Source organism: Dermacentor variabilis, chromosome 11 (assembly GCF_050947875.1).
Source record: "Dermacentor variabilis isolate Ectoservices chromosome 11, ASM5094787v1, whole genome shotgun sequence".
Taxonomy (NCBI): domain Eukaryota; kingdom Metazoa; phylum Arthropoda; class Arachnida; order Ixodida; family Ixodidae; genus Dermacentor; species Dermacentor variabilis.
Window position 1 is genome coordinate 103,079,645 of NC_134578.1, and position 14,597 is coordinate 103,094,241.

Genomic DNA, 14,597 nt, shown 5'->3' on the forward strand with positions numbered 1-14,597 from the left:
CGAAATGAGAGAACTCCACTGAACTTGCCAGTATCTATAGCATCGACAAGTTCGTCGACCAAACCGTCATCACATCAGTCGGGTAGCGGACTCGGGCGAGCGTCTCAGTGCGTGTTTTCAGAACATCGCAGACTGGGCGCCGTAGCAGAAATATTCCTTGTGTCTGTGCTTGCTGCATACCCGAGTTGTAGCCGATGACTGTTGGCCGGTTTTATGTTTCGCGAGCCAAGCTTCACGCAGCTTGACCTCTGGCTACGTGTGAATAAGGCTGACACTGGGCTCCGTTGCGTACGTCCGGCACTGCGGCACTGAGCAGTAGCCTACCATGCTGCGCGCCACTACCTATTGTAGTGCTTTCAAGTGTTGTAAAGGAGACACTCGAAGCGGAAAAATCTCGCCACTAAATGAGGACCACAGCATACAAGGGAATTTAAACTTTTGTTTTCAGCTCGCAGCCGACGCGTCCGCTATGTCCCCGTGATCCCTAATAGCACGTCAAGCCGACGGTGGCGCCAGCTTTTCCAGTGGTGGAGCTCGAGACCAATAGTGATGAACTGCACCCAGACTATGAGACAAGCCGCTAAGTTATCAAGGATGCTTTTGCATATTTGTCATGCATGTTCCGCACATCCAGTATTTGCATCCAGTTAAGTTGCAACACAGTTGCGGGTGATTTTGTTGCACGGTGTTGGAAATCCTTGTCGCTCAGAAATACTAAGTGGCTCATGATGGCGCCAACACTACCCTCGATGTCGGTGCCCACGTGGCCTGTGATGAAGCGAGCAAAGTGTCAGATATTCATTCGGCCAACAGCATATTGTAGTCAACCTCTATTTAGTTACATGGGCACACATTGACCATGCTCTATTTGTAGTGACAGCATGAAAATGACCGAAATACAGACTGACCATTTGACTCCTTCAGCTGCTGTGTACGCAACTGTGGTACACAACATTTTACATGTCCCGTATCCACCCCCTTTTTCTTTCATGCCATGTTTGTTTCTTGCATTCCTCACTTACGACAGAATGAACAGGTTGCAAGCAAGCATACGTGCATGCAGCAATGTACTGAAAAGCTTGGCTTGTCATCTGTGGAATAAAGACACTTCTGATGAATCCATTTCTTTGCACTCGCAATAATTCACACTTTTAAGTGGTCCCTGATATATCTGAAATATTGGTTGGCGACTGTAGCGAGGTGCTACTGAACATGAAAACTTGAGAAATGTAGCGTAGCTGTTTCTTCAAAATGACTGCTGCATGGATATAAACTTACGTTCAATGACGCTGTAAATAACCATATCTTTCAATCTTCTCTTCTTGCGTTGCCCAAGCATGCTGAACTGCTGCCCCACGGCGTCACTGAACAGGAAGCGAAGGACACTGGCTACGAACGCCCGTAAATTGGAGCCTCCAACAAGTGAAAGTCGGTGTGTCTGAAAAAAAAAAAAAGATACACGACAAAGAGCAAAGGAAAACATATTAGCAGAGCAAACCTGAAAGCACTGTTTGATGCACAACCCTAATGATTCATGAAGGATAATTCACTAGGCACATTTAGAAACATCACCGTCATGATTCCTATTTTATGTCCACTGCCCAGGGCAACGGCTTTTCCCAGCAATCTTTACTTCACCTTGTTTTGTTTTATCCGACTTTAGTTACCCAGCTGACTGTATTCCATGCCTGCGAATTCCATGCCTAATCACTTGCCACCTTCTAGTAAGATTGTCTTCCCTTGGCACCTATTCTATTACTCTGATGGACCACCAGTTATTTGCCACATCTATCACATGACCTGCCCAACTCTGCTCCTTCCTCTTAACCTTATCTAGAACACCACTGAATCACTTTTTCTCTTTAATCCATATCATATTATGCAGCTGAATCTAGTTAATAATGAAGTCGCACTCGACACCTAAAAATAGCTTCACATATTCAATATAAGTAAGCATTCCATAAGTAAGCATTCGTTACGCTCAAAGATTGAGAAGAAAGTTTGTAGATTTGCTTTGTTATATTCGAGCTTGTTACACAATAGAGGTCCAGTATAGAGTCTTTAGCAACCCTTGAATTTCATTGATATATATTGTCCAAGGTTTGGCCCCATGAGTTAGTATTAGTAAGATAGAGCAATTATGCACTTTTTTTTTTTTTGCTGACAGAAAACAGTAATGTGCATTCAAGGCTTGAGTGTGCTTGCAGAATGCACTTGCACCCATTTTTATCTTTCTGCAAATTTCGCTCCCATGACTAGGGTGCATTGTGACTACTTGGCCAAGATAAATACATTCTTTCGCAGCTTTTACACTAAGACTGTGAGAGTCATGTCAAGCATAGGGACACATATTTAGTTGAACCTCCTTGGTATGAATTTATATAGCACTACAAAGAATAGACCTTTTTGAAAAGTGGTGTGCGCCACCAAGTAGCTGCAGCGATGCATTTTGGGAATCATGAGGGACAGTGCTTCGTCATCTACTTCTCACATGGTCCAGCACATAGGTGCAGTAGCAAGACCAGCTTTTCACTTACTGTCATAATCGATCGTCCAGTAGTGACAGGATATGTGGTGACACATGCATTAAGGGCTCATATGCATGCTTTTGGAATATGGAGAAAGTTTTATTGTCATAGTCTTTTCTTTCTCTTGCATGGCTTCTGCAATAAAAAGTTGCACCATGGTGCAGCCACCAGCTTGTAGCTGCATGCAAACAAATTGCACCTCTCTGCACCATCTCACTGTGGTATGCATACTTCCCCTACAAGTATGAGTTTTCTGTTTGAATGCTGCGGTATAGAAAACTTCTGATGGTGCATCAGCACTGCATCAGGCCTGGCACGGGCTGAGAAGCAGTAGAAAAACAATTTCGCCAGAACTCATCTCACAATGACTATCGATGGCAATCCAGTTAGCATTTGAAGAGTGTAGTGACCCACCATATTTCTGAGTATTTACCATCTGTAGTGGTCATTCACTGAAGTAATGAAAATTGTAAAAGGACAGCATGACGATGACAGCATAACAAAAACGGTCCGACAACAAATGTGTGATGACGATGGCACAATGAGACACAGATTTCGATATTAGAATGACGACGATAGAATGACTGTGATGGTACAGTCGGCTCTCCTTACAATGGACCCTGATAGTCCGACAAAAAACGTCAGTTTTATCCAAACTCCATCCATAATATCCAAAACGCCTCACTTTGGAAACTTTGGTCGCAATGTCTAACAACATTATTGCAAAGAGCGAGTGACAAACCTCCAAAAAAAAGTTCGTCACAGTTTTGCCCGAAAGGCGAAGCATCGATTGCGATAGCAAATTAGTAGACAGCTACGCGAAGTAATTTTATCTCGCTCAATGACCGCAGAAAGTAGCTGTCAGAATGTTGGAGTAGAAGCGCGGTAACAGCAGCAAGTGAATTGACTTTCACGCTGTCTCTCGCATCAGTGCGAACTAAACATCAAAAGAACAGCGCATACGAAGCTACCGACACTAAGTGCACGTTGTCCACATCGCAGATCGCTTGGGCTACTGAGTATGTGGCAATGTGTTCATACATCCCACTCTTTAATGAACCTCTATTACGCCGACATGGGTCACTGTAGATGCAGGACTGGTTATGCGCCACTCAGTTCATGCTGGTCTTCAATGAACCTCTTTGATGCCAACTTTGGTCAGTGCGTACGTGCCAGTGAGTGTGTGCCACTCCTTATTGAACATATTTGATGCCAACTTGTGTAATTAGGTATGCGCCACTTGGAACGTGTCGCTCTGAAATGATAAAAAGGTTTCTTAAGTTTTCTTTAATGCTGAGTCAATGTAATGTACTCCAATGTAATGGACTCCATGTTGCAAGGGCTCCTCAATACATTAGCAAGCTGTGCCACGAATGTGCTGGGTATGTGCTGCTCTTCGATTAACCTCGCGCCAGCTTCAGCCACTGAGTATATGCCACTGTGTGTGTGTGGCAAGTAAGGGAACAATTCTCAGCATTCACAGGCATCGGTGTGCCATGCCTCTCGTCTTGGAGGCCACACGATGACTTCTCGACAGTGCCACTAGATGGTGCACTGTGTCCATAAAGAAGCACGAGAGAGGAGCCTGGTTGCCACGTGATGCGTTTCTCAGTGTTCGCATGTGCTGGCGCGACATGCATTTCGGAGGTCAAGTGCAGGCTTTGTGACGGCGGTGTCTCATGGCACCGAATGTTTCTAGGGAAGTGTGAAAGCGGTCTCCCACCGCTGTACAGACCTCATACACAACTTGCTTCGATGGCGACAATATATTCTGTCGCTATACTGATTCAATGCCAACCCATTACTGTAGATGGCCATTGTGAAATGGGTTCCACCACTTTTATTTTGCATTCCAATAGCTGAAAGCCCTATGGCTTGAAAGAAAAAATTTCCATCCACCTGACCGTAGAATGAAGCTACGAAGGAGATCATTCCATGAACTTTCCTCCTTCTTGCGGGCTTCCTAGAACTGATATGCCATATTCAGTGTCCCTGTTCTTCGCATTGTCAAGTAATCTGCCCTTGCTCTATGATCTACTGGTATCCTGATTAGCTCAGATGGTAGATGTACTGCCCCAGAACAACACTGCATGGTCCTGGGTTTGATCCCAGAATGAGGACAAATCTTTCAACATTGAAGCTTTCTTTCTAAGAAACCCATTTGGGTTTCCTTCGTAGCTTCATGGGACCCTGAAATGATTTTGACGATGTTGTACAAACGTACTGAGTCATTAGAGTAGGTCCTTCTGATCATTAATTGACGCATCTAAGTGCTCCACATAAAGCGTGTAATTTATTATAAGGTTTCAAAAATGTACATCGCTGCTGATCCCAGTGCACTGCTCGGCGGAATTTTCAGCCACCCCTACCCACATGATGTAAATCACCCAATTGACGTCAGTAGGGCAAGCTATCCGATTGGCTGCCCACGGCAAGTCACCAATAATTCTTCCAGATTTATAGTCAACAAGTGATGATCCTAATAGTTCTAATGTTAGTTAATTTGTTTCTATAAAAATAAAGTAACAGAAAGAAAGCGCAGAAGAACGAGTTCTCACTAGTCACTACAATTAGGCACTTCCGGCACACAGAAAGCGTCGTCTGCTTGTGTTACAATGTGCTCCATTTTGACGAGAGCTCTGCGGTCAGAGTTGGTCTCAGTATTTTCGCGAGCACTATGATTCGACTTTGTTGCATTGTGGACTGCAAGCATAGCGACTAGAAATATGTCAAGCTGCGGCATTGTGTCCCTCTGAAAGGCAGCAGACGAGGGGACTGGCTGCAGCGCATCGGACTGCCGCTATTCAATCGGCTCCAGGATTTTGCTCGTTTACGGCCGTCACTTCACACAGGAAGATTACTAACGCAATAGTGTTTTGCGAGTCCGGTATTAGGGTGGAAAACAAACGCAAGGGAACAGGGCCAGCCGTTTGACCGTGTCGTTCACGGGATGAGCAGAAGCGCAAACGTGAATGGTCTGCACGGTGCAGCCACCAGGTGGCACAGAGCTCAACCACATACAGTAGCAGTAGCGAAATGTATTCTTCTTTGCTGCTGGTATAAATGTTTCACAGGAGTGTAATCGTTTACACATTGTTTTTGTAAATTTTTAAGATGTTTTACACTTTGTTAGAGCAATATTAGCTCTTTGTTTGGTTGGTTAAGCTCTGCGCCAGCAGGTGGCTGGACCCTGAAGACTGATCAGGCAGCTCACGTATGTCTACGTTAAAGTTCCTTCATCAGCTTCAGTTTATGCCTCCACCATTCTGTCGAAATGCCCAGCTCGCCTGTGGTTACTGGAATGCCAGACACGTTCGGTGCTGTGACAGAATGTTCGTAACGCACGCTGCTTCGATAGCTCTCGCTTGGGGTTGACTGCCAAGCAGCTGGCAGAGTGTTTGGAGAGGCTTCGCATGCTCGTTCCTAGTGAACCGGAAGTCGATGACACGACATGCCACCATGACGCGGAGCCAGTGAAGGCAGAGCTCAGCCCCGATCACTCAGCGAACGAGTTGAGGAGAAAATGCATCACTATGGAGGAGGGTAACTTGTAATCGTCCATAGCTCTCCTAATATTAGTTTCACACAAATTGTGTGCAAATGATAAACTTTAGCTGTACTTTACGCACCTACAAAATTTGCCCGAACCGTTTCAGGAGCTATTTTATGCTATATTTGGGTGGATGACAATTTTCCCTTTCATGAACCTCCCTCCACCTAATGGGCTTCTGCAGAATGGTTTGTTATGCCTTGAGACTTGTGTATATGCACAGAAATGAGCACACACTTCCTCTATCAATGACTTCGTTCTAACAAGCAAAGGGTAGTGCTCCCCTACACACTTCTCAAGCTGGACAACTGTCCACTCTCTGATCTCAAGATTCGTGAACATTGGCTTTGACTGAAATTAGCGCTAGCGGCTTCAAGGGTACTGCTGTTCTCTTATACACGGGATGATGTGGAGAGACTGAAGGTGTTACTGTATTACTTCAAAGAGAACAGATTGTGCACCAGACTATGGCTACGTGATACTGTGCACTGTATGTCATAAGAAGCCAACAAACAGTGTCACCAAGGACACCATAGGGGAAAAAACTTGTGTTTTTGTCGCAGGTGGGGAACAATCCCACAACCTTCGCATTTCGCGTGCGATGCTCTACCAATTGAGCTACCGCGGCACTGTTTCCCTGTCCACTTTCTTGGGTATTTATGTTCCTTTTTGTAGAACCCTGGGAGTTTTAGCCAGTGCCACCACTCACAAAACTTGACGGCGGATGCAGAACATATTTTCTGCCGTAGGCGCCACGAGAACGTAATCTTTTTGGGTGAAGGCAACCGGTCAATGAACCCGCACATGCTACCTGAAGGCATCAATGTTGCCGGATTCGAGACCCTCGTTATTGTCAGTGTTTGTTGGCTTCTTATGGTATGACTAATAAAATCGGGCCCCTCGGTTAACCCCCTTTCTTCTCGTTTTGTGCATTGTATGATAACATAGGCCTCTGTGTCACAAAACTATCACTGTATGGCTGTGTGACACTTTGACAGAGAATGTGTGACAGTGCTCGAACATAGTGTTAGCCAGTTCCGTGCAAGTACTCCTTTTTTCTCTCCCATTTTTAGTACCCTTTCCCAAAACAGGATAGCAAACTAGAGGGGCCTTGTGATCACATTGCAGCATACCTTTAAAGATGGTACACTACAAAGGTTTAACAGAGGAGGTATAGGCTCTCGATATACTGAAATGGCTTTTTTTCTCTTGCTGGTAGAACTGCCATTTAATGTCTGGCGTCACTGCAGATGACACACAAGGACTTCAAAATTATTCTGAACAAAAAGGGCAGGCTCTCTATATAAACCCACTTAAAAACAAAATAGGCTTCGAAATGCAAAGTACGGGCATGAATAAGGGAGTGGTTTAGCCAAAGTAGTCATATATACGTGTCTTCTTTATGTACGGCATCCTGTATGCTAAATGCTGGAGGCCTAGTTGGAACAAGCACGCAATGTCCCAAGTCCGGCTGTTAAAGAGGATCACAGTGCAGACTTGCTTGCTCACCATTGAGAATAATATGAAGCATGTACTTACAAGGCAAGCCCGAAAGGCTGGATCTGTTGCCAACTTTAATTCCAAGGCATCCAGGCTGTCTATGTCAGCTACAGGCAGCTTCATTTTGCCAAGTTCCATATTCTCGTTTTGGTTGGTTACACCAAGGGCTGCCAGGATTTGTTCATTTTGCTGTTTGATCGTCTTGAGCTCTCTCAATATGATACTCGCTATATCTGTAAAGAATGTACCGAACACACTTAAAACAGATGACACACGCTGCCTTATAAATTCATCATGTGCGGGTCAAGGGCTAACAGATGTAGAACAAAGCTTGTCCTAGAACCCATACTAGTGGTAAAAGGCCATCCATTAGTACTACGCTATGAATGACGCTCCAGTGTGTGTCTTCAACAGTTACAGATGGCGCCACCATTTCCTTGCTGAAAGAAAGCTTTTAGTATGGCATTGCTACTGATGATGCACAGGTCATTATCATCATCAGCAGCAGACAATTTTTATGTTCACTGCAGCACCAAGGCATTTCCCAGCGATCTCCAATTACCCTTGTCTTGTGCTAGCCGATTCCATCCGATGCCTACAAATTTACTAGATTTTTCGCATTGTCTAAGATTTTGTTTGTCATTGATTACACTTCCCTTCTCTTGGTAATCATTCTCTATAGCTCTAGCAGACCACTGGTTATCTGCCCGACACGTTACATGACCTGCCCAGCTCCATCTCTGCCTCTTAATGTCAACTAGAATATATTTGCTCTAATCCACATCACTGTCTTCTTGCCTCTTAACATTACGCCTAGCATTTCTCGTTCCATTGCTTGTTGTAGTCTAACTTCTTCTCAGGATTCTTTGGTAGCCTTCAAGTTTCCACAAGAACTGGTAGAATGGAATCATTGTACACTTTTCTTTTCAAAGATAGTGGTAAGCTGCCAGTCATGATTTGGTAATGCCTGCTGTATGCATTCCAACTCGTGACCAGAGTCCTTTGTGAGTAATTGACCTAGATAAATATAATTTTGCACAGATACTACACACTGATTGCAAATCATGAAAGACAATGAGTCTGCCTGAGCAACACCTACTTTGTCTTCAATTCATAATTGGGTTGGAGTGCATATGGCCGACACTTCCAGATCCTGACTGGAAGCTGACCACTAGCATTGAAAAGAAAGGTTTACAATCAGTGCATTCTACCAGTGCTAACATATGGGGCAGAAACTAGGAGGTTGACGAAGAAGCTCAAGAAAAAGTTGAGAACTGTGCAAAGAGCGATCGAACGAGGAATGTTGGGCGTAACATTATGAGACGGGAAGAGAGCAGTCTTGATCAGAAAGCAAACGAGGATAGCTGATATTCTAATTGACATCAAGAGGAAAAAATGGAGCTGGGCAGACCATGTAATGCGTAGGTTAGATAACCGGTGGACCATTCCAGTTACAGAACGGATGCCAAGAAAAGGGAAGCACAGTCGGGAATGGCAGAAAAATACGTAGGGTGATGGAATTAGGAAACTCACAGGCACTAGTTGGAATTGATTGGTGCTGGACAGGGGTAATTGGAGATCACAGGGAGAGGCCTTCATCCTACAGTGGACATAAAACAGGCTGATGATGATGAAGAATATACATGCAAGTTCTTGGCACAGCCATGTCTCAATTACCTGTGCCAACATAGCCCTGGAAACCCCAGAGAGCACAGCTGTGACTACATTTGGGCATCTGCCGAAGTTCTCCGTATGCCATGTTGATGACTGTTTTGGTGTGGTGCTCCACCGTGACGCGTTGCCTTTCATCGATAGCCTAAACTCCATTCAACCAAGCATTCAGTTTATGTTGGAGGAGGAGGAGGGCAATGGTTGTACTGCATTCCTGGACATTGCTTGTGGAGTACACACCTGCCAGCTTTGGAACGTCTGAGTACTGGAAGCGTATGCACACAGGCAGATACCTCAGCTTCGACTCGCAACAACCCATGGGCCACAAGCACACCGTGGTGGCGCTCTTATTTAACCGAGCATTTCGACTGTGCCCAGGGAAAAATTATCAGAAAAAAGAAAATTGCAGAGGATAAGGAAGGATCTCGCAGGCAGCGGTTACACCTGTCAACTTCTGGGGAAATAAGTATGCCAGTTAGCCCTCACATAGGGAGACAAAGCCCTGGAAAAATAAAAAGAAAAGCATGTGCCCATTCCATACGCACCTGGAACAAGCAAAATGCTGGAAAGAATATTTAAAGATCATATTGTTCAAATTGCACATGTGCCTTCAAGTAAATTGAGGGGCAGTCTTGTTTGCACAGAATATGATTTGGAACGGACACATTTTTCGGGAGTTGTTTATGAGATAGAGTGCAGAGACTGTAAGGCATCATAAATCGGTGAATTGGGAAATTTTACGCTGCGTCTCAGACAACGCACTGGCTGAACATGTTGCTGACACAGGCTGCACTATAGACTGGGAACCAGCACAAATCATTGCCACCGAAAAATCTAGAATCTAGATTGCCTTTTACTAGAATCCGTCTACGTACCATTTACTGATCATACACTAAACTGGACACGTGGCAATTTGTCAGAAGAAACATGCAAATTCTTGTCACTACTTAAAGGACGGCATTCTGTAGTTTCACTCCATTGTGTACGAGACCCACATGGGTCTAGAAACATCAACTTCTTAAAATGTTTCTTTTCTGCTTTTAGCAAGTGTTCATTTTTTCTGATAAGGAGAAAAAAATTTCTGTCGCCGGAACGTTCTCTAAAAACTATCGGCAAGTTCTATCAGCACTAAGTTAAAAATAATTTACGTATGAGCTGATTGTGCTACAAATTATGAATTAAATTTTTTTTCTTGTTTTATCATGCAGCTTTGGTATGGTTACCGTTGCACCACTGGTTCATAATGTGAAACAAGTAAAACTCTCAATGGCTTTTGAAAACTGCCAAGTGGCAGAAACACAACTCCTTTGACTTTAACATAATTTGGTAATTTCAAAGGCCTTCGACTCAAGGGCCTTTGAAATGTGCCCATTTGGCTCAGGTATAAGGTCCTCAATAATTTGATGCAGATCATTCCTGGTGTTGCTAAACAGGACAATGCCATCTGCAAACTAAAGGTTGCAGAGATATTTGCCGTTGATCCTAACTCCTAATCCTTCCCACCCTAACAGCTTGAATACTCCCGAGCATGTAGTGAATAGTGTTGGAGAGGTTGTCTCTATCCTTGACCCCTTTCTTGATAGGTATTTTTTTACTTTTTTTGTGGAGAATTAAGGTAGCTCTGGAGACTTTGTAAATGTCTGCTATGATATTCACCTATGCTCTGTGTACTCCTTGATAATGCAATGCCTCAATGACGGCTGGTACCTTTACTGAATCAAATGCCTTTTCATATTCCATGAAAGCCAGATAGAGAGGTTGTTTGTACTCGGTAGAATTCTCAATTACCCGACTGATGACATGGTGGGAGCCGTCGCATGCAAACACTGTAGCATTAAGCAAAATACACACCTTGAAATTCTACCTGTGTGCCGAGATATTGGCACGAGTAAGCTAACGGTTTGGCTGAAGATGACATTTATAGATGCCTTCTTTATTTATGCAGCATCCTGAATATTGTGTGCTGCCCGGAAGAGAAGCTGGCATAAGCCTGTGAAGTGCAGACCCTGCTGGCAGTAACGCACCCCGAGTGTCACAATATTCCACCTCCGAGCCCTGCGTACTGGCTAACCAGCCTACATTACTGTTAAAAGAAACAGTCGAGGCATGACTGTTCATAAATGAGCTTTATCAACAGACTACCTAAATAGGTTGTACCTTTGGGCAAGTTGGTAACACATAAATAGCAAAAGTTTCAGTGTAGAACAAGGACAGTTGGGGACAAAGTCGAGAAGGCACGCAGGCACTTATACCATTTCACTGTTTATGAAAAGATTATTTGGACTAATTTTTTGCTGGGGTTTGACAGCTCAAACCAACAGGTGCGCAATGAGAGATGATGTAGAGGAGGGCTCCTGGTAGGTTTTGAACACCTGGCATTCTTGAACACCTACCGAGGGAATGGCACGCAAGCACATTCGCACACAAGCACATTTACACCCAAGCCCAGTTGAAACACAAGTTGCTCAAGGATGGGAATTGAACTCACGACGTCATACTCAGCAACAAAGTGCCAGAGCCATGGAGGAACCTCGATGTGTACGCTGCTTTCACATGCCTCATGACAAAACGTCCATCATGCATCCTAATCCTATGTAGTACTACAGTAGCTCCCGGCTTCTGCAGCCTGCAGAAGCCTACAGAATAACCAATAAATGAACACCTTTCTCTGATGTTGCAAGACCTGTGCCCGTTGATGTATTCATTAAATATGTATTAACACTATACTTCTCCTTTGCAGTTAGATTTAGTGATACATTTAACACCTTTTCATCCATGTCTTTTGTGAAGTATTCTGAAACATTTTGGCCTCGAGACAGTTCGATCAGATTTAAATATAGTGCCACAGAACCCTTGACGTATGGTCCTACATTCCCCTCCCCCTAGCCTACTCATGCACCAACCACTCAATGAATGCGGACACTGATTCAACCGAATGGTCACAAATCATATAATTACATCTTATACTGAAAAAAGAACAAAAGCTGTGCACATCTCAGTGCAACTGCGTTCCTATAATTAAACACAGAATTTATGTGCAGCTCACGGCCACTAAGGGTCTATCTCAATTATACTTGTTAGCAGAACTGAAAAACAATTCATCAAAGTTGCACTTGGCACTTCAACAGGTTCATTAGGTCGACAGCTTTTCTAAATCGACGCTTCCATCCTCCATGATTTACTTGTTCAAGTGATTTTAGAAGCTCCAGCAACATCCCTTTCTTCAACCAGCGTGTTGTGAACAAAATGGCTTCAAGTAAGAACAACTTCAGCTCACAAACCTCAAGTAATTCTGAGTGCATGTATGCGCTGTGTGTACATGCCAAGATAGTGCATCAAGAGCAACTGCACTGGTAAAAATTGTGATATTTGAAAAGTGTTGCATACATCTTCAAACACTTCTGATTGGACCTGTGCTGCAAGTTTGAATAATATGTGTGAAGTAAGATGAGCTAGGTGTTAGATGGCTGGGTGTTTGCTCACAGCGTGAGTACATCGCCACATAGTGGGTTCCTTTCCTTCATCGTTTTTAACAATGTTTTACATCAGGCATATTTGTCAAATGGCTTCACAGGTGCTTCCCAAGTATGCCAGCTACAAAATAGTAGCCGTTTTCATATGTGATGTTGCTGTGGAGAGTTCTCACATGTGAACATGTCCCTTTGTGAACTTGACAAAGCTCGCTGAAGAACTGAAAATTTCCAATCTGTTCAGCATAATCTGCAAGCTTGTCATGATCCTGAACGTGTATGAAATGTGATGAAACTAAATTTTCAATATACAGAATTAGCTGCCTGAACGGTTTTATTCTTTTAAGCTAATTTTGGGTATCGGTCGTCGCATATCTTTTGCTCCCGATTGTCCATGCGTGTTATACTTGGCTGCGGACAAGAAAGGCTTACAGTAAGATGAAGACAATATGACCAAGAGTGGTCGAAGAAGAGATGTCACAGACTGGAGCCAATGACCTGATGAAGAGAAGTCTGCATGTCGAAATGTTTGCTACAGATTGAAAGATCCTTTGTTTGAACACTATTGCTTCCTATATATAGTGCTGGAAGTTATAGATGGATAAAAGATAAAATGAACATTAATGCTAGAGTAAATCCATTACAAGACAGCTGCTATACCCTGTTGGAAGTTTGTTCATCTGGCAAAAATTTCATCGTCACCCAGTCTGGAGTGCAGTTCCTACGCCTTTCATTGGCTGAGCCCAGAGCGCAAGGTCACGGGTTCGAATCTGGACCATGGCTTCTGCATTTTGATGAAAGTAAAGTGCAAACACACTCGTGCATTCAGACGCAGCTGCTCACGAAAGAAACCCAGTCAGTCACTCAATCAACAAGCCAACTATATCAGTAAAATTTCAAGCTTTACAGAAGACAACTGCAGCTGAGGGAACACATACAAAGTTTTGAAAGCTGTGCAGCTCATCAGAGAAATTGTCCTTAAACTTGACTTTGACCCTTATTTAAGCCACATGAAATGACGCAAATTCTACCAAATTGCCCAGAACGTTCTCAGACCTCTGGTGCACAGGCAGCCATGTTTAAATAGCCCCTTTACAGGCCCCATTGCAAATTTGGGTTACACACTGCAAGCTGTAAAACGCCATCAAGAAATGTTTTACCACAAGAATTTTTCAACTTGGTTTGTTATTGAGGAGATCAAAGATAGTAAGTGTCCTGTTAACCCGCTGCCAGGAGGCGGGCGTCATTGCCAACGGAGACACTCTCTCTGCTAGTGTCCCCAAGCAATGTTTCTTCCCTGCCTCCTCCCATACCCCGAAGCCGAGGAATGTACCGCTGTGTCAAGCCCTACCTCCTTTCTTGCAGAGTTGCACCTTCCGCATTGGATGATTAATCTAATGAGTGACGAAACAAGCACTAGGAAGAGCCATTTGTGCATGTGACCATACGACCCTCTGGTTGGGAGTGGGCTTCCTCGAGAGGGGAGGAGCGTGGTATTCGTTTTGAAATTTCAAGTGTTTTCTGGGTGACACGCAATTCCGTAATACTTTGTAGACACAATCGACAGTGCATCATGCGTATGCTATGCTTGTTTGTTAAATAAAGCCAAACTTGGTAGAGGCCTTCTAATGCACTGCATTCAAGCCACCCATAATAAAGAGAAAAACTATGCACACAATGCCACGAACACTGACAAGCACCACCAGCTAGCGTTGAAAACTACAAATATAAGCAAGCTGACGGATATACTACTCATCATCAGTTCACACTGCAAAGTGTTTTCTCATGACTTGTCATCGACTAATCAGCAGCAATTTTTGTGATGACTGTACTCTTCAGCGGTAAAGAAAGGGTCAAAAGAGACCTTGTACACGCTGC

General features: G+C 43.9%; 1 protein-coding gene across 3 annotated transcripts in view; it reads right to left on the reverse strand.

Moving 5' to 3' along the window:
* LOC142563968 (uncharacterized) overlaps positions 1-14,597 on the reverse strand; it is a 51,448-nt gene that overhangs the window by 14,897 nt on the left and 21,954 nt on the right. For all 3 annotated transcript variants that reach the window (XM_075674724.1, XM_075674725.1, XM_075674722.1), the window contains exons 8-9: positions 7,618-7,811; positions 1,279-1,438 (exon numbers count right to left, since the gene is read on the reverse strand). In XM_075674724.1, the coding sequence (XP_075530839.1) occupies positions 1,279-1,438; positions 7,618-7,811 (354 nt within the window). The remainder of the gene's footprint in view (positions 1-1,278; positions 1,439-7,617; positions 7,812-14,597) is intronic.